General features: G+C 40.5%; 2 protein-coding genes across 8 annotated transcripts in view; both read left to right on the plus strand.

Annotated features, from left to right (window-relative positions):
• Positions 1–19,381, plus strand: part of pip5k1ca (phosphatidylinositol-4-phosphate 5-kinase, type I, gamma a) — a 48,311-nt gene extending 28,930 nt beyond the window's left edge. The window contains exons 7-19 of one of the 7 annotated variants that reach the window (XM_034880983.1): positions 274–573; positions 1,389–1,597; positions 2,502–2,585; positions 2,703–2,751; positions 4,411–4,495; positions 5,248–5,409; positions 5,860–6,001; positions 6,741–6,773; positions 7,056–7,175; positions 10,322–10,589; positions 14,404–14,472; positions 15,601–15,690; positions 16,869–19,381. In XM_034880983.1, the coding sequence (XP_034736874.1) occupies positions 274–573; positions 1,389–1,597; positions 2,502–2,585; positions 2,703–2,751; positions 4,411–4,495; positions 5,248–5,409; positions 5,860–6,001; positions 6,741–6,773; positions 7,056–7,175; positions 10,322–10,589; positions 14,404–14,472; positions 15,601–15,690; positions 16,869–16,871 (1,614 nt within the window). In that variant the 3' untranslated portion in view covers positions 16,872–19,381. Of the gene's footprint in view, positions 1–273; positions 574–1,388; positions 1,598–2,501; positions 2,586–2,702; positions 2,752–4,410; positions 4,496–5,247; positions 5,410–5,859; positions 6,002–6,740; positions 6,774–7,055; positions 7,176–10,321; positions 10,590–10,856; positions 10,903–14,403; positions 14,473–15,600; positions 16,815–16,868 lie in introns of those variants that run through there. The other 6 variants (XM_034880982.1, XM_034880987.1, XM_034880986.1 and 3 more) reach the window with 6 other exon arrangements.
• Positions 19,382–20,548: 1,167 nt separating this feature from the next.
• LOC117949901 (ras-related protein Rab-11B-like) lies at positions 20,549–25,172 on the plus strand. The gene is made up of 5 exons (XM_034880484.1): positions 20,549–20,711; positions 21,815–22,010; positions 22,531–22,724; positions 22,874–22,954; positions 23,056–25,172. Exons 1-5 carry the CDS (start codon positions 20,672–20,674, stop codon positions 23,199–23,201), a joined length of 657 nt encoding a protein of 218 aa, XP_034736375.1. The 5' UTR covers positions 20,549–20,671; the 3' UTR covers positions 23,202–25,172.
• The last annotated feature ends 57 nt before the right edge of the window (positions 25,173–25,229 follow it).

The raw sequence follows: 25,229 nt of genomic DNA on the forward strand, positions 1-25,229 counted from the left end.
ATCACCTATCCTTGTTTTTTTAAGATATTTAACATGAAAGTGCCAAGCTTATTTCCTCCTGTAAAGTGTCCACCACTTTAGAATTAAATCCTTAAAATGTCATGATACATTTTGTCGTGGCCTGGCCAGCTTTTCAACCCACAACAAAGTCCCTCAAATCAATTCCCTCCAAAGTCCTGCCTCGACATGCTGTCAAAGGACAGCAGCAGAATCCAATTTATGAGACCTTTAAAGACATTTTGCTTTCTCCCTCTCTTACACACTCTTCTGCAGAACTTGAATCAGAACCCTCGCACTTTGCTGCCCAAGTTTTTCGGCCTCTACTGTGTCCAGTCGGGCGGTAAGAACATCCGCGTGGTGGTGATGAACAACGTCCTTCCCCGCGTAGTTCGCATGCACCTGAAATACGACCTGAAGGGCTCCACCTACAAGAGGCGAGCATCCAAGAAGGAAAGAGAGAAGGCCAGGCCCACTTTCAAAGACCTGGACTTCATGCAAGACCTGCATGACGGACTGATGCTGGACCAGGACACATACAACGCGCTGGTCAAGACCCTACAGAGAGACTGCCTGGTGAGTTAGATGGAGGGAGGGGATACAGTACAGCTCCTATGTAAAGGCTCTTCACTTGCTCCGCTTCTATTTTTATGTTGAGATAGACAGGTGAGAGAGATGACAGGAATGAGGGAGAACAAACTTAGGGGGAGATGACGAGGGTGGTTTACTGATTCTGAAGGAGGATACCTCTAATTCCCTGATCAAGGGTCGAGAGAGAGAGAGAGAGAGAGAGAGAGAGAGAGATTAGATGGACGGTAGAAGGAAGGATAAAGTGATGCCATGATGCAGAGTCTCAGGAAAATTGATAAAGAAACATTGAGTACAAAGTCCACAAAAGGAAATGGAACGGAGTGTTAAATCCAGGATAGTATTGTTCCCTGATTAATAAAAGAGCATGATGGATGGATGGAGGTGAGACTGAGAAATGCTGCGAGAGAGAAAGGCTATTTATGAGTGTTTGGCTTTCCCAGGATCCCTGGCTGTAAATTAGAGCTTTGTTACGAGATGCAGGTTCACAAAGGTGTCTGGTTTGGTAGCGGCCCTGCCCTCGTCTTGTAAATCACCCCCTCACATTTACTTTTATAGTGCATGCGCTTGGGAGCGCACGTTTTCTTATTCTTATACATTGTTGAATAATGTGTACATCACTGTTCAGTGTTAGCTCAGTGTCTCCTGTACAGCATTCATTTCCCCCAGTGTTACAGTTCTCATTCCCTCCGGTGCTGACACTGTGATTGCACTCTGGATACAAGCTGTCACCCAGATTCATACGTCACGTGTCTGTCAGTCGCTGCACATTGAACACCTGTCTGTATATGTCCTTTCCTCAGGTGCTGGAAAGCTTTAAGATCATGGACTACAGTCTGCTGCTCGGAGTTCACAACATGGACCAGGCGGAGAGAGAGAGGCAGATGGAAGGCTCCCAGAGTGAAAGCGATGAGAAGAGGCCCGTGGCCCAGCAGAAGGCCCTGTACTCCACCGCCATGGAGTCCATCCAGGGAGGAGCGGCCTGCGGAGGGTCCATCGACACTGACGACACGTGAGTTGAGACAGAGGGACAACAGGCTGTTGGGAAAAGAACAAAAGAACCGGGTGATGAATGGGACTGCTGGGACTTAAAAAAAAAGGGGAGAGTGCATCTCTCAGACTTGCACTTTCATGCTATATAAAAAAAAACAAAGTGCAATATAAATGAACAGAAATTACCTTTTATTCATCAGCACTTATTTAGTTGCTTTCATCTGTTACTCTTCAGACAGTTTAACTGCTTTCAGTGCTAACACTTCACTCTCCTTTTTCAGGAAAAAAGCTTCTTATTAAACAATTAACACTTTTTAATGTTTACACTTCAACTGAGACTTCAAGCCCTTTCAACGCTTCAACTTCGACTGACTCACTTTCAGTGCTTATATTTAAACTGCAAATCCCATACAATTATTCACAAGCAAACAATTTACATCTTTAACCTGTTCAAAAAAGAGGGATATAAAAGTTGACACTAAAGCAAGTTGTGCCACTTTCAAGTGACCCAATGGTAATGATGGTAAACTTGTGATTCAGCCGTCAAACAGTCAGTAGTGCCAGAAGAACTCAGGCTGGGCTTAGCTCCGATATGGATTAAAAGGTCGGCAGTATGGCTGGAGGCCAAAATCTGCTAGCCACAAAAACAGAGACAGGAGCGAAGTACGTTGCTTTAGTCTATGTGAGATTAGTTTGCATGAATAAGTGAACGTATTCTGAATGACTCCAAATAAAAAAAACTTAATTCTTTTTACATTTTAGTGAAAACTGCAGTACTGCTGACTTTAAATCTAGCCATCGATCTGGGATTTATATACACCTTCCGTATCCGGAGGGAGGGTTGACTGTACATTAAGAGCATGCCACTGAACAGACCTCATCACATTCTCTTCATTCCGGCTCTATTTTGCTCATCATTTCAGGATGGGCGGTATTCCAGCTGTGAATGGAAGAGGGGAACGACTTCTTCTCTACGTCGGAATCATTGACATCTTGCAATCCTACAGGTGATCAACACAGTAGTCCTGTAGTCATATAGTCATATATATATAGACACACACACACACACACACAGATGAGTTTAACATCACTGTGTTAAACTTTGCTTTTCTTTGTTTCTGGAGGCTAATCAAGAAGCTGGAGCACACGTGGAAGGCTCTAGTTCATGATGGGGTAAGTTTTTTTTAGCTTTTTACATAGACAGTCATTACATATTTTGGACACATCTTTTCTAATCCGGTAATGGAAATATATCAAACTGTTTTTATCCTAACTCTCTCTTGTATTACATTATCCAACTACAGTAAGTGACTGGTTTTGCCTACAGACAGTCTGGCCATTTCTTAGGATAGTTTTAGCAAGGCCCAGATCCTTTAAACAGTTGCCTAAAGCATTTCTCCGGTTCTTTGTGTCTGTGAGGACTTTTATTGGCTTTAAGTCTTGCAAAAATGTATTGTTTTTGAAGAACTGTCTGTGCATTGTCTGTCCCTTGCCTCTCCATTTTGCTCTCTTCCAACGGGTACAGCTACATCTCCTGGCCCAGTAGCTCCCTGTACTTAAACACACAGTTATTGGAGAAGTTCCAGCTCTATCTAAAGACATTATTGTCTATGGTTGTGTTTGAGTATTAAAGCTTATGAGACGTCAGCTCTAAGCAGAGAAATGTGTTATTAAAATGTGAATTATACGCCTATCACCAGCCACAGTTTTCTTTTATTGAGCTAATATTTAATATAGCTGTGTGCTCCATATAAGTTTATTCTCACTTTGTTTTGCCGTTGTCAAAAGATTGGCCATTACTGAGTTTTGCTTGTATTAAATCAGCTTAATGAACCGTCAGCGTTTATTGAACCTGAATATGTTGCACACTCCCCTGATGACATGAATACATTTTCACTCTTTAATTAGAAGTGCACGTATATACAGTATGTCTTTTTGGTTTCTGAAACAATCTCCCTATACATTTTGAAAAGAAATGTCTGGGCATCAAAATGTCATATATAAAATAAATCATACAAATGTTTTAATATCAACAATATCATGAACACTTCCATGAACAAACCTGAACCATGAGGATTGGCAGCTCATACCAGCCTACATACAACATTTATTTGTGGTGTGCTGCCAGGGTTACAGGCTTTGTTGCATAAATGTAGCTGAAGCACTTCCCTGTGGTGGAATAAGCAAAGGGATGATAGAAAAACACCCCACATCTCTTAATCTGCCCTGGGGTTTACACAATCACCAGATATTTCTCAAGATAGAATCCATCCTATCAACATCTCCTTACTCACTCCACACTCCAACTCTGAAACACACTCATACGCAAGATATATGTGGGCAAGCAAGCAAGCCCGTAAGAGCCTCCTGTGCGTCACTGCTGATTATTATAGGCACCGCACACTCTATTTCTGTTACATACAGTTGCCTCAGTTAGGGGAATGCCTTCAAAGATGTTACTCATAGTAAATTCCAGTGATGCTGATGCAAAAAAAAGAAAACTGCTGTCCCTTCACTTCCTCACTCTCCTCCATGCCTCCCTCCTTCCTTCTATCAGTCCAAACCAAACACCAAGTGTCTTCTGTCAGTCTGCTGGCAGTGTGATCTCAGTCTGCTGCAACATAAATAATGAAGAGACGTGTCTGTTCCCTTGTCTGACTGCGTGTCTGCCTGTCACTTGTCTTTTTTTCTGTGTTGGTTTGACCTAGAGAAAAGAATGACTGAAATAGGGAACTAAAGGGACTAATAGACAGTTTAATCTACTGTAAGTACTGGTTTGATTGTTTTATTCATGCCCTGATTGTCTCATTAATCTCTTGGACTCTCCATCAGGACACGGTATCAGTCCACCGGCCAGGCTTCTACGCCGACAGGTTCTTCAAGTTCATGAGCAGCACAGTTTTCAAGAAGAGCTCCTGTGAGTTTAATTTGCATCGGAACAATGCCTTACATAGTCAATACAGAGCCACAGACGCAAATGTCAGATGACAGGCCTTTGTCTCTATTACTGCCGAGTCTTGACAGGAAAATCAGATGCAGCCGCTAACTGCCTTATTAGGAGCTGCTTCGTGTCAAATGAGAGTTAAACATTCATTTGATCCTTGTGCGGCTTTTCTTTTTCATCTCCTTCCACAGAAAAAAACTCTTTGTAACGGGGCCAGGAGGCCAGATGGTATTTTAAAACCTTTTAGTGTCTACTACAATTCACTATTTAATTGGCCTTATTAGGCTGCAGCCTTACAATGTAGAGATCCTGGGAATCATGTAGCCAGTCAGAATTGTTTTGCCACTGATAAACACGTCAGATTCATCTGTTGCAATGATAGCTTTAATCAGTCTGATGTTTAGATGATGCTGAGATTTATGTGGATAAACTGTGGGATTTTTTTCAATTTTTATGACTTGCAAGTTTTATTTTTGAGGTATAACACCAGAATGTAAATCTGAAAAAAAATATATAGTTTATTTATAGACGCAGAACTTTCCCAGTTATCTACTCCAACCCAACCCAGCCCAAACCCAGAAATAAAAGTGTTCAAACCGAATACAAAGTGGCTTTCTTAAAAAAGAGCAAAGGGAAAGAAGAACCCAACAGACATCTAATAGAACATATACCATACCACATGTCCCATGTTTTCCCGAGTTAATTTATTGTGCATTGTCCCTCAGCTCTGAAGTCATCGCCATCCAAGAAGGGCCGTGTGTCGTTGTCAGTGCCTAAGTTTGCTGGTCCTGGTGCAGCCTGGTCAGCCAGCCAGCTCCCCTCGGAGCGAGATGAGAACATCTACGACCTGAGAGGAGCTCGCAGCTTCCCAACGCTGGAGGATGAGGGTAAATAACTCCTGTTTCCACTGTACACAAGATCGGATACACAGACACAGATAATAGAAAACCATCAGTGGTTAGAGTTCTGACTTAGCCTGCAGACAGATAAAGTCCTGTTTTTCTGTACAGTTCACCGCTTCTCAGTGTAAAATTATTTTTTAATTTCTTTTAAACCAGGTAAGTTGATAGAGAACATATTCTCATTTGCAATGACAACCTGTCTCATTCACACAGTTCCACATTCCTACCTTGAAGCTGCCCGGTACAGCCCCAGTCTGATCTGCTGCTCACTGAGCCGCTCCCCTGGAGCTCAGGTTGGGGTTAAGAGCCTTGCTCACCTCAAGCGCCGTTGTTCCACTTTCCCCACCCAGATTTTTATCCTGCCGGTCTGGGGATTGAGCCTTTGACCTCCCGACCCAAGCTTGCTTCCTTTACCTCGTCTCTCTCGTCCTGCAGGGCGACCAGATCTGCTTTCTTGTACTCCTCCATCGTTTGAAGAGGCCACCACAGCGTCAATTGCCACCACCCTCTCCTCCACCACCTCTCTGTCCATCCCCGAAAGATCCCCCTCTGACACAGCAGAGAACCCCCGCTACAGGTGCCAACACACACACAGAAACACACTTTGAAACACACACATCACAATCAAATAGCATAACATTCATTTCATATTTTTATGTGTCCAAGAGAGAAAAATGCATTCACTGGCATGTTAGATGTCCTAAAAAGTACAGTTGACGATGCAATTGATGTTACTTTATTCTAATTGTTTAAATCTTGATTCATTGAAAGAGCAGCTTATGCACAATATAATTGCCCTGTCACTGCCAGCATCTCCTGCTTATACATCCCTTAGTACATTCATGTGGATTCTTTATTTAGTTAATTTAGTATCTTTTCTTTTATTAGTGTGAATGCTGATTTAGCATTCCCCACTATTGTTATTGTCCATATTATTCTTGTGGATTTGCTTGTTTTTAGTTTTTATCGTCCTCTTATGTATGTGTATGTTAAGTGTGATGTCTGCAAGCTACTGGGACCTTGCATTTCCCTTTGGGGATCAATAAAGTGTCTATCTATCTATCTATCTATCTATCTATCTATCATTGGGCTGGAATCTAACATTTTCTTTCCTCTCTTTCAATTTTATCTTAAAAGGTTCTACCAGTATTTTGTATGAGGTCTCATTTCCATAACAGTAAAGGATTATTTTATTGTGGTAATCTGTTGATGCTCATGTGAGTGTTTTAAACAGCCACACCAACATGTTGTCAGCCAGCTGCTGCTGTTGTCATACAACATACAGCTTGTACTAACACTATGTTCTCTGTCTCCAGGAGGCACACCCAGTCCCTCACCCATGACGGGAGGTGAGTTGGGGGCATGAATGCTACTTTCACTTCATAAACCTTTTTAAAGCAGCTTTTGAGCTGTTTTTACAAAGTTGTGAGGCCCACTAGCTTCATGTTTTCACAGCCTTAGACGTTTCTGGGTGTGGTGGGTGGATCGAAGAGATGAATGTGAGGTCAGCCTGTTGGTCGGTGTGTTTATGAGAAGGCCCGTTCTTCCTGTTGCTATGGTGTGGGCCGTGTTTGTTCTTCACACTTCACACCTCTGTGTGTGTTGTTTTGTATGCGTTTGTGTGTGTTCAGGACCCAGGAGGAGCTACGGGTGCGTGAGGAGGATCAGCAGACCATCACAGTGGAGGTGGAGTTGAAGAGACACGACAGTGAGCCCACCCTTTTCGTTCCACAGCCTTCACCTGAAACCAGGTACACAATGTTGAACCCGGTGGATTTGCACAATAATGTGTGACCACTTCTAGATCCTACAGTGCATCAAAACATGTCATGAACTCTAATAAATGAGACAAAAATGACATGAGAGCAATAAATGCACTGCCGTAGATCTGATGCACTTGTTTGTAACAATAGGGTAGATCACTGTTGGGTTTTTAAGGTATTATTTGCCAAAATAGAACAATACAATTCACAAATGGTATAATACTTTACAGCTCTCTTCTTTATATCAATGAATTTGAGTCTTAACTATGACTGAAAAGACAATGTTATCAAACCTAGAGCTGCTTCTGAGACAATAACTATTGCAAGAAATCCTAAGAAGCTATGGCCGCACCCATTCTGATCCACATCTGTAACTGTAACCCATGAATTAAAAACAATCTATTAAATTGAAATAACCCAATTAAATGAAACACCTGAAATACAAACCAAGAGGCCATGAAGACAATGTTATGGAAGTACTGCATCAGTGGAGTACTCTCTTCAGTCACGATGCTCTGATAACAAGTCAGTCAGTTTAGTTGTCTGTGTTTGTGAATACTGGCTTTACTGCACAAAAGTATAAGCACAGCACCATGCAAATTCAGTTATGTGATGGATTTTTTCCTTTAAGGCTATTGTGCGTAGTTTCTGTCGCCCCTATGAGGAATTCTTAATAATGACCCCCCCCCCATCCCCCCAATCGATGCATTTCTTAGCAGCCAAGGAGGATAGGAGAATATAAAAAAAAACATGATGGATTCTACAGAAGAGGTAAAAATCTTCACTTGAGTTTCTGCACGGGAAAGTCACCGGACGCCAAAATCTTCTGAACACAGCCATACTGAGAAACACAGAGAGAGTTGTGTGGAGCTGGACCTACACGACCTCGATCCCCAACATGACTCAGTTTGACACTGAACTATGAATAACCTGCTGTTTCATCTGGGCCCAGCCAGCTGTTAGATGAGCACATTACATACATACACACACACACACACACACACACACACCCAAAGAGTTCCTGACATATTACCATAGACCGTTAATATAAATACGGTCTATGCATATTACACATAAACGCTGAAAGCGGTTTTATTGGACTCTGGGGTCCTCTGCTATGGACAGAAACATGCTGCAGGCATCTACTTTACAGTAATTAGGTCATGAGACATGCAAATGCATGTAAATATTTGCGTTGTACCAGCAGTGCGTGTATATTTATGTGGCAACACTGCAAGGCAGACACGGGGCCGAGGAAGACACGGGGGAACCAGACAGTAGAAGTAGGGCATTGGGGTGGGATGCCTGCAGGCCTGGGGCTGCTCCCATGAAGTTGGGATGACCTGATCTAACCTGCTTTTGTGATTAAAGTTAGTTGGTTTGGCATTTTATATTTATTTTAAAGTGAAATTGTCCCTAGAAAAAGAATACACTACATAACATACAACAAACCTTTGCATGAAATAAACTCAATTCAAACAGATGGGAACATGGCAGTGGGCCTCACATGTTATGCCGGGGTTAGGTCAGAGTCAGGGTGTGATTGGCGAGGGAAACCAAGGGAATAATTGGGTCTGATGGTGAGAAGGCAGTGGCTAGACACATGGCCGGGGGGTCTAGAGGGAGCTGGCGGGGAGGAGGTGGGCTCAACTGAATTTGACTGGGCCGACCCTCTGAGCTGCCTCACCTACAGCTGGAAGAATTGGTTGGATGGGTGTGAGGAGAAGGAGATGGAGCTTAGAAAGGGAAATGGGAGGACTGACTGGAAGAGAAAGACAAAAAGAGAAGATGAGACAGAAAGACTCATGTGTGAAGTAAGACTGGGGGGCTGAGAGAAAAATAGTCTTTGTAAATGAGAGAAAAAAACTAAATATAGAGAAAGGAAACAGCAGCAAATGAAAGATGGGGAGTGTGATATACAGAGAGAGAAAGGTATGGTGTATGTACAGTTTTAAAGATATGTCTAAATAAAATGAGAGATGGTGAAAGAGACATTCTGCATTGCAACCCCCATCGTATCCCCCTCAATTATTCCGCCAATCAGTTTTCTCTTTGAGATGCCAACTTAGCTTGTTTGCCTCAGTGAGCAACTGCTGGGCTTTTCCTCTGGTGGAGCTGAGCTCAAACTCAGAAGCTGAGAAGCTTTCTAATTGTGGATGAGCTGGCCAGGAACAAAACTGGAAACCCAGTTGGCAAATCTTTGAGCTTCCACAGCTAAACCACAAACACATACACACACATCTGTTGAATTTTAGCTCTGACAGCTTGGTCCTGTTCCTCTGTCCTGCTGCAGGTAAGTGGCTTATGTTAAGTGACCCCTCATGACCTCATAAGGAGCAAGATTCCAGATCAGCCCATCTGAGCTTTCACTTAATCAAAAGCAGAGCAGAATACCCAGAGCTCGGTTTACACCTATCACCATTTCAAGTCCTCTGGGGACCATAGGCAGGCTGGGGGAACTCATATTAATGTTAAAAAACCTCATAAAGTAAAATTTTGCCAAGCCATGGGACCTTCAAAACCCTAGCATGAGCGCCTGGGCAGCTCACCTGGTAGAGCAGGCGCCCATATATAGAGGTTTAATTCTCGATGCAGGGTCGCATGTTTGACTCTGCCCTGCTTCCCTTTGCTGCATGTCATTCTCCCCTTTCATGTGTTCAGCTGTTCTGAATGAATAAAGGCCTAAAAATGCCTCAAAAATAATCTTAAAAAGAAATAAAAACGTTCTCATCCGTGACACAATTTACCTCACAAATCCCACTCCTTCTCAGAGTCTTGACTCAGTCTAGTCTGGACACACAGAAAGGATACACATACACATATTATAGATTCATTGTGACTTGCACTTTAGTGCAAATTTAGTGCAAATTTCAGTATCTCAGAATTGAATTCGGAATAAACATCCAAAAAATGTTTATAAATCTAAGGAAAAATGCACTCCTTAGACTTACAAAACTTGCCTGAGAAGTTAGGTTTTTAAGTTTTCTTCAGTATCAAAGTAATCCGCTCACTGTTTACAGCCCCAAAGCATTATTACAAGGTGTCTCAATTTTGTCCAAGGGGGGTCCCACAGTGTCAGACTTTAAAAAACAAAACAAAAAAACAGCTCAACACTAACTCAATCCCATTTCCAGTGAGGTCGAGGAAGGAGCCGGCGCAGAGGCTGCTGATGCCGCTGCAGCAGCACCCCCCTCCAGCTCTTCACCAGCACCTGAGGCAGCCTCCTCCTCCTCCTCGTCTGCCCCAGCTTTTCCCTCTTGTTCAGGGGCAGCCAATGAAGCCCCGTCCAGTCCCAAGGTAGTGATGGAGGCAGACAGGGCCAGCCAGATGTCCGGTTCAGGGTGCACCAGCCAGGCTTCAGTCGATGATGAAGATGACGTGCCAATCACAGATATCTACTTTGTAAGTAAAGTAAAACCCTCAACACACACATACACACACATTGCAGTGCATGTACACACACACATTTACACTTTTAGATTATTTTAAATCCCTGTTACACAGTAAATCTCAGACTAGGACTAGCTCTATCACTTCTCATCTGTTTTTTCTTTTGCCATCCAATCATTCTTCAATGTCAATGTGTATTGGCTGATATAAGATTTAATTTTTATAATCAATGTATTTATGATCATAAAGTTAAGGACTCAGCTATATGATCTCCCACAGAGGCGTTGACAGAAGGACCGCAGAAGGGGAGTAGCAACTCAGGCTGGTATGGGAACAGTGTGTGCAGTGATTGCTTGCAGTGTGTGGTGTATTCAGTTAAAGGAACAGTTTGTCATTTTGAGATATATGCTTATTCGCTTTCTTGCAGAGAGTTACATGAGAAAGCAGGGGACACTATACACTGGACTAATTCTTGGCAGGGTCTTTGCTGGTTGCCTGGTAACCTCACATTGATGACAAGTGTCCAGGAAGTTACTGCGTCTGGCCAAGAAATATCTGGCACATCTGTCCTTTTTGCACTTAGCTTTCTGCTGGTTTTATTCTGTAATGATGAAACAAACAAATCAAACATGTCAGTTAGCTTTAGAGGTACTAGTAGGCAGGTTTTCTTACTTTTGGACATACCCAGGCTATCCGTTTCTCCTTGTTTTTAGTCGTTATGCTATGCTAAGCTAAGCTAACGCCTGCTGGCTCTAGCTTCATATGTAGCGTACAAACATGAGTGTTTTATCAATCTTCCCATCTAACTCAGAGCAAGAAAGAATATGAATAGAATAGGCATATTTCCCAAAATGTGTAATTATTTAGTTAAACACAGTGTATTGCAGGGTGCATTCTGGTTTGGAGTGATTGCAGAGCATGTCAGCCTGTCAATATCACCTTGGAGTTCCTGTCTAATATGACCGCCAACAGAACAGAGAAACACTCAGCAGCTCATTTTGTGTGGAAAAACAACTAAAGCTTTTGCAGTGTGCATATGTTCAGTCTACAGAATCGTGCTTCATAAAGCAACTAGCTACCATCAGTTGTGTTGGCAGCTCTTAATGTGCCCAAAGCCACAGCTATAAATGAATGTATGGGTGTCAGGTGGAAGATAGAGAGGGCCAGTGATCACAGTTACAGATAGAAACGGTCCCACCTTGCCGCACTCCTACTGGGTTTCTATTATCAGGAATCAAACACCCTCTCACCCTGTGGATCGAGAAATCTTAATGGCCAACAGGTTAGTCAAAGAGCTCCCTTAGTTATCAAAGAGCCCTCTCGTCTGACTGTCTCTGGCTAATGCCTAGTTCATGCTTCAAAAGCCAGACACTCTGTTGCAGTGGGGGATTCTGCATGAGGGGAAGTGACACTGTACACACCCTGACCTCCAAGTGAAAGTAAGTTGTTTCATAAGCTAACACGCTGCCATGGATCCAAACTGAGGTTGAAAACTTCACATGTCTTGTATATGGATTATGGACAGGTACATTTAAACCTTTAGGATCTCTGTGGCTACACTTATCAGCTCAGTCAGTTAGCCATCTGATCATCCATGTCTGTTTCTGCTATCTTCATGATCATCATCATCATCATCACTTTTGACTCACATTTCTGCTTGGCCGCTCAACCTTGGTGTTTCCATTACTAAATGCTTTATGTGCGGATCCTCAACTTTCACGTGGAAAAAGCAAGAACCACTAGACAATTTCAGTGTTATTGTAAAATAAAACTTATTATTGTGAACTGTCAGTATTTTCTCAAGGCAAAAATCCATTGCTTACATAATTGCTGCTGGTACATTTAAGTCTATTATGATAGTAATAACACTAGAGAGTAAAAAGACTAGCGTCAAACACCAGTTAGAGCAGTTTGAGTGACCTCACACTACTCAAAAGTTTCTTTAAAGAAAATATATAGATTTTATAATATACTATATATAAACTATACTACTATTATAATATTCTAAGTAAGGTAAACAAGAAGGAATGAAAATCAACGGTTTGCTTCAATATGGTATTTTGTCTCTTATGGAATTACAGGAAAAAACTTGACAGAGAAATTCATTTTTATAAGTCTTTTATTTCGTATTTCTCTGTAGTAATGTTTTAAAATATTATAATTTTCATTTATAATATTTTCATGATTATTCTATATTCATATCTTGCTTGTCATATGAACTTACATGCTTATTATATTTTATAATTAATCTTAAGCTTATTATTAATCTTATATGCACATTTAACAATACTGTGATTCTTTCAAACTGTGTCTGTGTTTTTTTAGTCAGTGCTGCCTAACCAAGAGGCCATGAATGTCTCACTGTTGTAAGTCACGGAAATAACCAGTGTCTTAGATTCGAGGTCAGTCAGAGTAGACAGAGTGCGGGCCTGCACTTTGCCCTGATTCTTTTAGGTAGCCATAAACCAAATAACAGATGTCCTGTAATCTCTGTGTGTCTAACTTTCAATAAAGGAAGAGAACTGCAGATATTTCCCCGAAGTTCCCGGGAGCAGCGCTGCAGATAGGTTGCTGTCAATTTCTTCCCTTTTGCAATTGTCTATTTGGTCAAGCAAGAAAAGAGACGCAGACGGCAATGAGCAGTTACATTGCCGTCTGCGTCTCTTTTCTTGCTTGACCGTGTTTATTTAATGAGGTAAAGTGTCCTGAACCTGACAAACTAAAGTTACATTACAGTAACATAGAATAGTGGAACTGATCCTGCCTCTCTCCAGCATCATGCAGCAAGTTGTCTTCATTACATTGGATGTCTGCATCATCTCTAAATACAAATGAATGTGGTATTTCCATTGCTTTCACCTCCATTACTCCCTGAAACACAGTCAGAACGCATATTTACTATTGTAAAGATATAGTGTTTTTCACTTCTTTTTTTACAACTATATATTTAATCTCAAACATCGGACCTGAAGAAATTGGTATCTTTGCTCTTTTACTTGTTTCTCTCAAATGGATAATTGTTTCACTCTTATTTGGTGTTTGTATCGAAAAAAAAGGCTTTTGGGGCCTTTTTGGGATTTCTCCTTAACTAGTCTAAAACAGGACACCTGTTGAGGCTTTCAGCTAAAATTGCAATCAGCAGAGTTTGATATGCACCAGACTAAATCCATTCTGTTTTGAATGTGTGGTTAACCGTTTTGACAGCAGTGTGTTAGCATTTGAACAAAGTGCTGTAATTTCACATTGTTGTGCAGGTTGTGGTTAAGCCATGGCATGTAGAGTTTTGAAAACTGTGTTCAAGGAATGAAAAGGAACTGGAGTTCGGTCCACAAGAACTGCTGCTGTGCAGACTGTAGTTACAGTTTTGCACATGTGACTTCAGTTGCGCCTACTGCCCACAGTAAGTGTAGAAGGAAGGGGTCAGTGAAAGTGTTTCCATTTTCAATTTTCACATTAGAATTGGCAACATTTGTGATCATGTAACTCCTCGGGAAAAACACAGCACATCATTCAGCTGTGAGATTGCTCACGTCACAGAGGGGCACACATCTAGTTTTTTTTCTTCTTTAGTCCATATCCCTCATTGTCTCTTCTTCACCTCCATCATCTATCCTGCTCGACAGATAGAGTGACTTGTTAATCTATCTGGCACCAATGACTCATCCAGTGTATCTCTGCTGGGTTACCTACATTCAGAATAATCCAATATCCATTTTCACCTCAGCGTGCTTATTTGTTTTCCACTTTTCCCACTCCACCTCACTTCCTTTCTCTCTTCATCGCTTTTTGTTTGTCCCTGTCCCACAAACACCTATGTGGTTGTCAGTTTCCTGATGGGAGGACCTGGGTGGTCTCTCCTTTCCGACAGACGAGGAAATGCCAGTCCAGTTTACCAGTAAGTGAGAACTGAGTTAGATGGTGCTAGTCTTGTACGTAGGTGCTGTCTTGGTATTAGTCTAGATTAGTCAAATGCATAGCTGTTGGTTTTACGAAACATATAATTTACAGTGTTTCTGCGGCTTCTCATGGTTTGTGTGATGGATTCCCTACTGTTTTTTTGTGTGGAAACATAATACCTACTCTCCACATAGTGACGTGTGGGAGGCAGGTCAACACAAGACATCTTATTTGCCAGTTATTCCATTGTTCTTGTATTCATCTTCTTTGTAATCTTTATTTGTTTCCTCGCACACAGACAGCCTCCCTCTTCCCCTCCATTGCACCTGTGTGGATAGACTGTTGGCTCCAACGTGCTGAGCTTTGTGTGTGTGTGTGTGTGTGTGTGTGTGTGTGTGTATTATGTGTGTGTGTGTATGTGTGTGTGACATCAACCCATCTCCATCCCTATCAACAACATTCCGTGTTACAGCTGCCTCCCTCTCTTAAAGGGACGGTAACTAAAGTAAGAAGAAACCTACTTTTAGAGACATTATGCAAAGAGCACATGTGCTCGTAGGAAACGGGGGTGGGGACTTTGACTGAGGATGCTCTCTGTGTCTTACTGTCCTGGCATCGTGGCTCTCTTTCCATTCCCACCGCCACCTCCCCGCTCCCCATACTCCCCGTTTGGCTGATACAGCGACTCATTCCTCGCTCTGCACACTTCACCTTGCTTCCCAAGAGTTATTCCAAATAGGGCAAATACTAAGAAATCTCATTTCAACACATCAGTAAGACCCATCCTAATATTTACTTACTGCTTGCAGCACTTCTCTTTACCGCCACAACCTGTTATTTGCCAAATTTTTCATCTGTGTGTTCAAGTCTGCTAACCTCCAAAAGGATTAACACATCCTTTTACACTCTTAACATTTTTACTTGATATGTCAAATTCCCACTTTCCGATGTATCTCAGCAACATTTCCTCCTATTTGCATCCCTAATTTTCATTTCTGTCTTGTCTTCTCTTCTCTTGTGATCTCCTGTGTCTTTTCTCCTGCCTGCCCCTGCTGCTTGTCTCTGTGCCTCTGGCCTTTCCTCTGTCCCTCTGGCCCCCTCTGCTGTGGTGGGTGTGTAAAAACAGCCTCAAGACGACAGGACCTGGGTGTACTCTCCGCTGCACTATGGCTCAGAGTCTAAGGCCCTGCCAGATGGGGATTGGGAAAGAGAGACAGTAAGTGAGAAGCATCAGACTAAAATATAAAGGACAGGAAGAATTCCTTAGACCAGGAAAAAGGTCAGTTGTGTTTGGTCTTCACTTGTGGTGACAAGGTTGGAAAGTATCAGTTGTAGCTTTACCTGCGTGGGAAGCTTCTACAGTAAATAAAAAACAAGCTTCTCATGTTAAAACGTGCTTGCTCTGTATCCAGAAACCCATGCCAACATTACAGCATCCATTCCTCATTACTAAGTGGGTGGAAATGGTCACTTGCAGCTCGCGTGACCATGTAGTCCCTGACCAGCCATCCTGTTCATCGGCCTGCGTGAAGCCGCTACAATAATGCTTCACCACATTCCCACAGCTCATGCTGCTGGATGGTCACACTAAAGATATGTACATTAAACTCACAGAGGAGCCATGATTTACAGAATGTGGACATCATTTTGTTCAATCGTAGTCAACGTGGGTGACTTTTTTAATGCAAATATATATTTAAGCATTTTTTTATTGATTAAGTTTACTTAAAGAGTTTAGAGTTTATTTTCAGTGTTATGATTTAAACGTTAAATGTTCTCACCCCAGATAGAGCTATCTGCCTATGAGACAAAGTGATAAAAACGTGGAGTCAAATGAGTGAGCTCTGACTGTTTTCCTTTAGAGGTTTTATGTGGGGTTTTGTTTCGCAGGCTGCTGGTCTACTCGGTTTGGCGTAGTTGCATTTGCACACACTGCTCTGAAAAGGTGTCATTAACCATTGAATTTTACCCCTACTCTTTTTTATCATTCATCTTCACACACACACATCTTTACACCAGTAATGTTGCTAGCAAGTTTTGTGCCAACATTCCTGATCAAGTCATTTAATAACCAATCCAGTTTTGGTAGTCAAGTGAGACCAACAATGTTAGAAAAAGATTTTAAAAAACATGCCTGACTTAATCCCTGTTTGATAAAAACATGATGCCTTATCATATTGGTCATGAGAAAAGTAAAGTTGGACTTCTTTCATGTTTTGTTTTTTTCATTCATTAATTTTCCTGTTTCCCTTTTTACATTATAAATGCATTTGTATTATATGGCTCACTGTTTCACTATCAATTGCAAGTAACGCATGAAACACATTTGATACCTTGGGGAAGTAAAAACGTGTACACTCTGCCTAATACATGCACTCTGTCTGTCTCCAACAGTAAGCCCTGTTCTCTGGCAGAGAGGAGCGAACGTCTCATTGGAGAGGACTCATCGGTCTGAAGTCCAGACCTCAGCGGTAGCAGCAGGATCTCTGTCTGAACCAGGATTTTAAACATGCATACAGAAACCGAACACACTGAGGGAGAGAGTGACTTGCGTACCAGAAAGTGGGGGGAAATCCTGACAGTGATGAAAATCACTGATTTCCAACCATCCCTGCCTTTCACCCTTGACAAATGATAAATTATATAAATTCGATAATAATGTGTATGTGTGACATACAGTAGTGCGTGTACGGCTGTAGTCTTATGTGTTTGACATACAAGAAAGGCCATAGTAACTTACTGTGCCTATGAGAAGTATTAACCCCAATTGGAAGTTTTCATGGCCCCATTAAATCCTCTTCAACTCAATGTTATAAAACAATAAAACATGCTAACTTCCAAGTGGGGTGAATACTTTTTTTATAGGCATTGATACAAGATGTTCTAGTTCACACAGGCACAGCGCTCTACAGGCTTGGCCACTCACTGCCGCTCACCTGGAAAGCAGTTTAAACATCTGAAAGACATTTCGACAACACAAAAAGATAGATAATAACTTTCATGATATCTGGTGACCTTTGGGTCCAGATTGGCCTTGTCTCTCGCAATGCTGCTGCACGTCCTGCTCAGGTCTCCTTGCTGCCTGTGACGTCCATCTGAGAGTTTAGGACCTGCGGCCACATATAGGCTGCAGTGTGCTGAGCGAGGAGTGAGTGTTGGGGCCTGTGGTGTTGGAGGGCTCTGCTTGTGCTCGTAGAACTGGAGTTACACCAATAACCATTGTTTGGTCAAAAGAAAGTTTTCTTCTGTTACCACTTGTCCCTTCTATTTATTTGTCCGTTTGTATTTTATTCCAAACTTATTGTTTTCTATTACTTTTGTACTTTTTTTTATTTGCATCCAAAGAATGTTCTTTCTGTTTTCTATACTTCCATCTCTGTAGCTTTTTATTTTCCCAGTTGTAAACTTTAAACTACTTTTTTCCCTACATCTCCTGTGTGGAAACGGCTGAGGCTTTTAACTCCTGCCTTCATAACAGAAGGCTTTAGTTGCAACACAAGGAAGCAGACATTGTCATTCATTATGGTAACTTTCACATCATTGCAATGTCTTCCAGTGTTGCCCTATTTTTGGACAGATGCACACAAATCACAATATACATTAATATTTTATTTTAGGTGGGAAAATAATGAGCATATCAGTGACTATTGCTATATCTGGTCGCCCTCACCCCATGATAAGAAATCCATTGACTGGACATTTCAAGTGTTTGTAGATGTAGAGCATCAGTTGTAGTATTTGCAGTTGATATCGTACCTGTATCCTGTATATTTGAATGAACACACAGTGTTGACTTGGTGAGACACCGCAGTTTGTTAATGGGTTGAATGTTGTGTGCACTTATTAAGAAGACCTGAAAATGAATTAGTGATAGAGGCCAAATAAACATACATTAGGTTTTCCTTGTTTCTGCTCCCACGGGCGGATATAAAGGCAGCATTTCTTTTAGGATTATTGTGTGTGGGTGAAGTCAATCACGGTCATTGTTAGTGTTTACTGTAGTCTCTCTGTGGCTGACATCTTATGACTCTCACGTAAGACATGTTAAAGTTCAACAAACTGATTTTTAAAAATCCAACTTACAGAAACCGTATCTTTAGTTGGTTGGTACGTTTCTGAGTGTGTTAGTGTGTAACTGAGGAAACGTCAATGTCAGACATTGTGAAATAGAAATCAATTTGTTCCCATGACGTGCAGTGGCCAATTGTAATCAGTTTGCTGTCGTTCATCAGATGGAGACCATAGCAGCAATATGTTGTACAGTCTAGCTTTTAAGTTTATTTTGATTGCCTTATTGAGAAATCTTACATGTAGGCCTCTCGTTTATATTTTTTTTCACTTGTGCTGTTGTATTTATTTTTCTTTCTCATAGTTGTACTCCTGAGAATGTGTACATACAATTATAAATACATATATAAAGATATACAAATATATTTTCCATTTGAATTGGAGAATATTATTTTTATTTGGTTTTATTTTTGCTGCTGGGCAAGAAATGATTGCAATCTACATAATTTACTGTACCGTTGTCTTCAGTGTGTTTATTGAGATGCAGCTGCTGTATATTTATGGTCTAAACCACAGCTGTTTCTTCATAAGATATTCAACATTGAACGATTTGTGGGTTTTACTGTACATGCAAATCAATAGGGATTCTTCCAACTGTTTCAGCTGTTTTGTGTATGTGTTTTCAAATCGCTGTGTGCCCTCATCCAATAGGGAGAGTCCTTGACAGAGACATAGCATGATTTCAAAATGAATATGCATATCAGAAATGTGTATTTATGTATATCTGTGTATATTTATCTATTTATACATGAGGATAAATAGATGGCTGTATGTGTGTGTATGTTTGGACTCAATCAGAATGAATACAAAATAAAGCAGTTCTATGAATTGTTCATGGAGATACCATGTTTTATTGATTCCTTGTTGAAATCATCAGACATCTAGTCGGAAATGGAAATTAGCGGATTGTACCCGTATGACATTACAAGTACATGACAAACAAAAGCAGTGTTTTGGTGGATTTAGTTTAACTGTATTTTAGGGATCAATTTTGCTCTATTTGTAATTGTATTACAAATCAATAAACTATAAATTATGTAATTCATTTGACTAGATGTACAATATATACAGATATATAACAAAGTAGAATTAAATTAGAGAAAAATATAAGCTCAATACCAAACAATGACACATAATACATTGTTTCACTATCATTTGTCCACACAGCCACTGCTGTATGTGGTTTTCACTTTCTCAGTCATATTTGTCGCATTCTAGGTTCAGGTCCAAGAAACACCTTGGTATTATGGGATGTTAATAAGGAATACAATCTGCCTATTAGATTTAGAAGGGTCCATTCCTACCAGTAGAGGGTAGCTCTGCCATAGAACAGATAACCAGCATGCCGGAGGAGGAATCTTATATCCAGCCTTCCCCTGTAATTTGAAGAATACTGAATTACCTCATCAACTGTTCCACCCATGTAACAGTGAACACAACCTGCAAATATGACAATCTACTGGGTCTGTAGGCCTATGTGTTAAGAATTTGATCACAGTAAAAAAAGTGGAAGTACAAAGTAAACAGTATTACATGACTTAACTGCTAGTTAATAGCGTGCTTTGATAACAGTGGGATTGTTGTATAGTTAGGGGCAATTAATACATAACATAGCCTATCGTATTGGTTGGATGTACTGTATATTATCTAATATTTCCAAATAATACCATATCATTTGTTTGGAGATGATATGTTCCTGAGTAAAATTTAAAGAAAATAAAAGAACGCACAATGCTGACGAAAATTATAACTGTACTGGATATGGTGTTCTCTCCCTTTGGTCAACATTGTGAAACAGTCAGCATGCTAGAAAATATTTTTTACTTTGGTTAATACTGCTCAATCTACAAGAAGACATAGGGCGTTAAAGTATGGAGAACAAAGGGTGTAATGCCTCACCTTGTTCTCTTCTGTGCGCGACGATTGGACTGCATTGTCAAAGAAAGCAGATGATTGGTTAATTTATGTGTCAGTCAAAGTGTTAACATTTTTGATTGGTCGAAAACGACGTTCCTAAACTCACGTGCTTGTTCTCTTCCTCGAAGGCGGTGTCTTTTAGCTGCCGGTGAGGAGGAGTGTTGCTGTTTGTGGGGAAAGTACTTAAAAAGTGCAAAAACAAGTCTTCTACAATGGGAACCCGAGATGACGAATACGACTATTTGTTTAAAGGTAATTTCTATTTTAATTGTGGATAAATGACAGCGTGGTAGTCATCTTTGTAAAAGTTCGACGACAGTAACTGAGGAAGTCAACTTAGCCAGCGTTAATGCTAAAGTTAGCTCTACTAGTAGCAAAGTGGCATTCGATAACCTGAAACCTGTAATGCAAAACCTGTACTCGCTATTATAAGTACACCTAGCATTGTGTAATGCCACTAAAACACTTGGTCTTAAGTAGCTAAACTCTGTACTCACTCGCCAATATGCGAATCCAGTGATGGCAGTTAACGCTAGTGACTTGCTAACATTAGGCAAATAAGTAGCTATATAAGTAAGCTAACGTTAGCTTGCTAACATGGTAGCTAACGTTACTCAGCCTTGTTAAAATCATTTGAGACGACCTCAAGTGTACTTAAAACCACAAGCTCTTCAACAGCCGCCCTCTGTCGTGCAAGACAGAAGCGTTATTTTAAAATTGGTTTCCTTTACAAGTCTTCTAGCTAACTTTAAAGCTAAGACTGACGTCATTCCGCTATCTTGCTGACTTCGTCAAACAGTCAGCATAATAAATGTTGATTGATCTAAGCTGCTCCTGTTCACACTATGAGCTGTCATGCACTACTTTAAACATGTAAGGAAGCATACCAAAGTACATGTTTTACTTTTTTACCTTCAATCAGTATTTTATTACAGCAGAGATGGATGGATAGATAGATAGATGCATAGATAGATACTTTATTAATCCCTAAGAGTAATTTAAGTCTCATGCTGTTCATTCACTCAACTAAAAAGACAACAACACTCAATGAAACAACAACTAATGAAAGCCATAAATAATAGTCAAGAAAGTCAGAAAAGGAACTAAACTCAAAACTAAGACCTACTGTAAGTTAGTACTAAATGTGTGCACCGTACCTTAGTGGGCAAGTAGGTAAAATCGTGTGCTCTAGAGCAAGTAATCATGATTGCTGTCTATCATCAGTGCTGTCATAAAATATTGATTGAAGGTTAAAAGCCCCGCTTACCGTTTACGGTGTGTCAAACTAATGCAGGGCTGTTGCTCAATGTTTTTATTTATTTTTTGCTGTGTGTGTGTGTGTGTTTTGTTTCTAGTTGTACTAATCGGAGACTCTGGCGTGGGGAAGAGTAACCTGCTGTCCCGCTTCACAAGGAATGAGTTCAACCTGGAGAGCAAGAGCACCATCGGGGTGGAGTTCGCCACCCGCAGTATCCAGGTGGACGGCAAGACGATAAAGGCTCAAATTTGGGACACTGCTGGACAGGAACGCTACAGAGCAATCACCTCAGCGTGAGTATCTTTTATTTGACTACAATATTGACTGGTTTTGAGTCTCGTTTGTCAAAGGCAAAGGCTGTGTGAGCCCATTAGGACGTTGAATTTCATGCACATAGTCAGTATCCTTTTTTAAATCCCGCCTTGAAACTTTAATTCAAATAAATTAAATACAAAAGGACTTTTCTTAGTTTCTTTTATGTAATCTCTACATATGGTGTATATAACATAATATCTGGTAGCATAACATGTTTTGGATTATCTGAAGATATAATTAAATTAGTTTGTTTATTTATGTATGTGTGTGTGTGTGTGTGTGTGTGTGTGTGTGTATATATATATATTTATTACTAATTTTCACATTTACTATAGAAGTAAACAAGAAGAGAAAGTTTATTGGTTTGAGAAACTGCCGTTTTAATTGTTTCTACCTGAAATTATTTGAAATAAGTGTGTTTTCATGTTAAATGGATCAAACTTGCACATAATTTGCTGTAATTTTTTAAAATCAATTTCTTTGCTCTGCTGTCACCAGGTATTACCGGGGTGCAGTTGGAGCTCTCCTGGTTTACGACATCGCCAAGCACCTGACATACGAAAACGTTGAGCGCTGGCTGAAGGAGCTGAGGGACCACGCTGACAACAACATCGTCATCATGCAGGTCGGAAACAAGAGCGACCTGCGCCACCTCAGGGCGGTGCCCACTGATGAGGCTCGAGCCTTTGCAGGTAAATCATTATTAATGGTTTCTATTGCGGAAAAGCATTGCATTTAAAATAGTCATGCAATGTAAGTATAGTTTTTTGTCTGAAGCTGCCTGTTGTTAACATGCATTCAAATTGCTTTAATGTGTGAAACACTCCTTTCTGTCCTCTAGAAAAGAATGCTATCTCATTCATTGAAACCTCCGCCTTGGACTCCACTAATGTGGAAGAAGCCTTTAAGAACATTCTCACAGGTAGGCAAAGTGATAAACTAAAATAGAACATGCAGCTTACTGTGAATCTTCTGGTAAGGGAACATTAGGTTTTACTTAACAGTTACTGTTTTCTTTCACAGAAATCTATCGTATTGTATCTCAGAAGCAAATATCGGACAGATCTGCAAATGATGAGTCTCCAGGCAACAACGTAGTAGACATAAGCCTCCCCCCCACCTCAGACGGGCAGAGGGGCAGCAAACTCCCCTGCTGCCAAAGCCTGTGACGCTCTTATCTTCTTTTCCTGTCTGACTCTCTATCAGTTTTTCCTCTCTTCACCTCTGGTTTACTTCAGATGTCATGCTGCTGTCTTCATAATACCCTCACGGGTATTTAACATTCCTTTTTTTTTTTTTTTTGCTGGTTTCTTCTTGTTTGTTTGTCTTCCTCTGGATTCAGAAGAACCTGTCTGCAATCATTTACAGCCTCATAATAACCTGGAGAAGGAGAGAGAGTAAAGCTCTTATGATGTTGATCTTGAAGCTAACTTCTTTTTAATTAACTAGCCTTTATGGTCCTATTGACCTGTTCCTGTAGAAGGAGTGGTGAGGGATCAGTAGACCTGTGTATCACGGCTTCAAGTGTTTTCTACTTGTTTCCTTTTCTCGGCTTTCAATGATACAGACTTTTGCCATGATCTTCTAGAGTGGAATCCCAATTTGATGTCTGGTTGACCTGATTCTGCCTATCATGCAATACGGGTGTAGAAGAGGAGACGCAAAGATGCTACCACTGGTGTACTGATGTGTACTCTGTCTGGAGTTTCTATTTGCCTCTTTAATTTTCCTCTTTGAGCCATGTGTCCACCGTGGCATGATATTAGCATGAGCCAGGGAACAGGCTGGCTGTGACTGTCTGACTTAATATGGGCAAGTGTGAAACAAATTAAGTGTTTTTATTTGCGTGGGAGAGAGTGAGTGAGTGTCTGTGTGTGTGTGTCTGTGTCTATCAAAGATACCAAAGGAGATGGATGCAATCGTTATCAGTTTTGGGTTTTCTCATTTAAGCATGTTCAAAGCTGCTGAGGTTGCATTTCATTGCTGTATTTGGTGAACCAATCCAGGCTTTTCAAAACATTGTATAATGCTAAAATTAATGTTATAAATTGTGGTGTATGAATTATTATCATTGATATTGTGTAATGATAGTATCGGCCTGGATAAAGCCTTGTGTTCCTCACTTTTAAACAGGCTGTCTCAAAATGAAAACATCTTTTGCACTTATGGCCAATCATTTCAGTGGAACAAATCACATGTATTTTTAAAATACACTAAACATCTTTATCAGTAACATTTTTCTGTTGGTTGTAAAGAGAAAAAAATGCACTCAGTCTGGTGATTTTTTTTTTTTTTGTGTACATCATTTTCCTCTCATGCACTCACCCTTTGCTGTCACATTAATGTGTTATCTGGTAAAGGGAAATAGAAAAAGATGTAATCTGAAATCTTTTACATGGAAAATTAACTAATTAAAAAAATAAAACTTTACACTCCAGCTAGTTAAGAAAGTGGAACTGAAAATCAGAAATGCAAATTGTTAAGGTTATGGTTGGCTGAAATGCCTCTCTTGTAACTCATCTGCAAGAAATGCTTTCATGTGTAATTGTTTGGATGCATTGTCGTGTGATATATCACATTTTTTCAGAAGTACTGTATGTAAAGGCGGCAAAGGTAAACTTGTTTTGCTGCTTTCACGTTAAGCAGAAAATACTGAAGCATAAATAAACCAAATCCACATGACCATATAGGAGACAGACTTATTTTTGGAAACATTACTCACTCAGTGTACCCATAACTTAATGCTGTGTTCACCACTATGGTTTAGCAACTCAGGTGTCACCTACCTTTTGTAACTCTACACCTATGAGGCTAGGTGCTCAAAGTTTTAGTAGTAGTTGTTTTACATGATCTAATCAATGCCCTTGTGCAATTGTGGCAGGCTCCCTAAAATTTAGAATTCTTCATCCGTTATTTAAACAAATCTTGTCAATGTGAATGCATATTAGCACTACATAAATGTGTAAAATGTTTAAAAAAAACAATGAAAGTAAATCTACATTGCTTGTTCAATTCAACATGGTCGGCATTTCTGAAAAGAGTTGATTAAGTATCTCTCTATGATTAAGACGTAATATTCACTATGCAGTTGTAAAACCTGTCATTTCCAGGACTGTAAAATAAAATGTTGGAAGAAATGACACATTGGCGCTTTCTAACGTCTGTCTACGCTGTCAGTCTTTGACATTTTTCCGTGT

Source organism: Etheostoma cragini, chromosome 9, assembly GCF_013103735.1.
Source record: "Etheostoma cragini isolate CJK2018 chromosome 9, CSU_Ecrag_1.0, whole genome shotgun sequence".
NCBI classification, from domain to species: Eukaryota; Metazoa; Chordata; class Actinopteri; order Perciformes; family Percidae; genus Etheostoma; species Etheostoma cragini.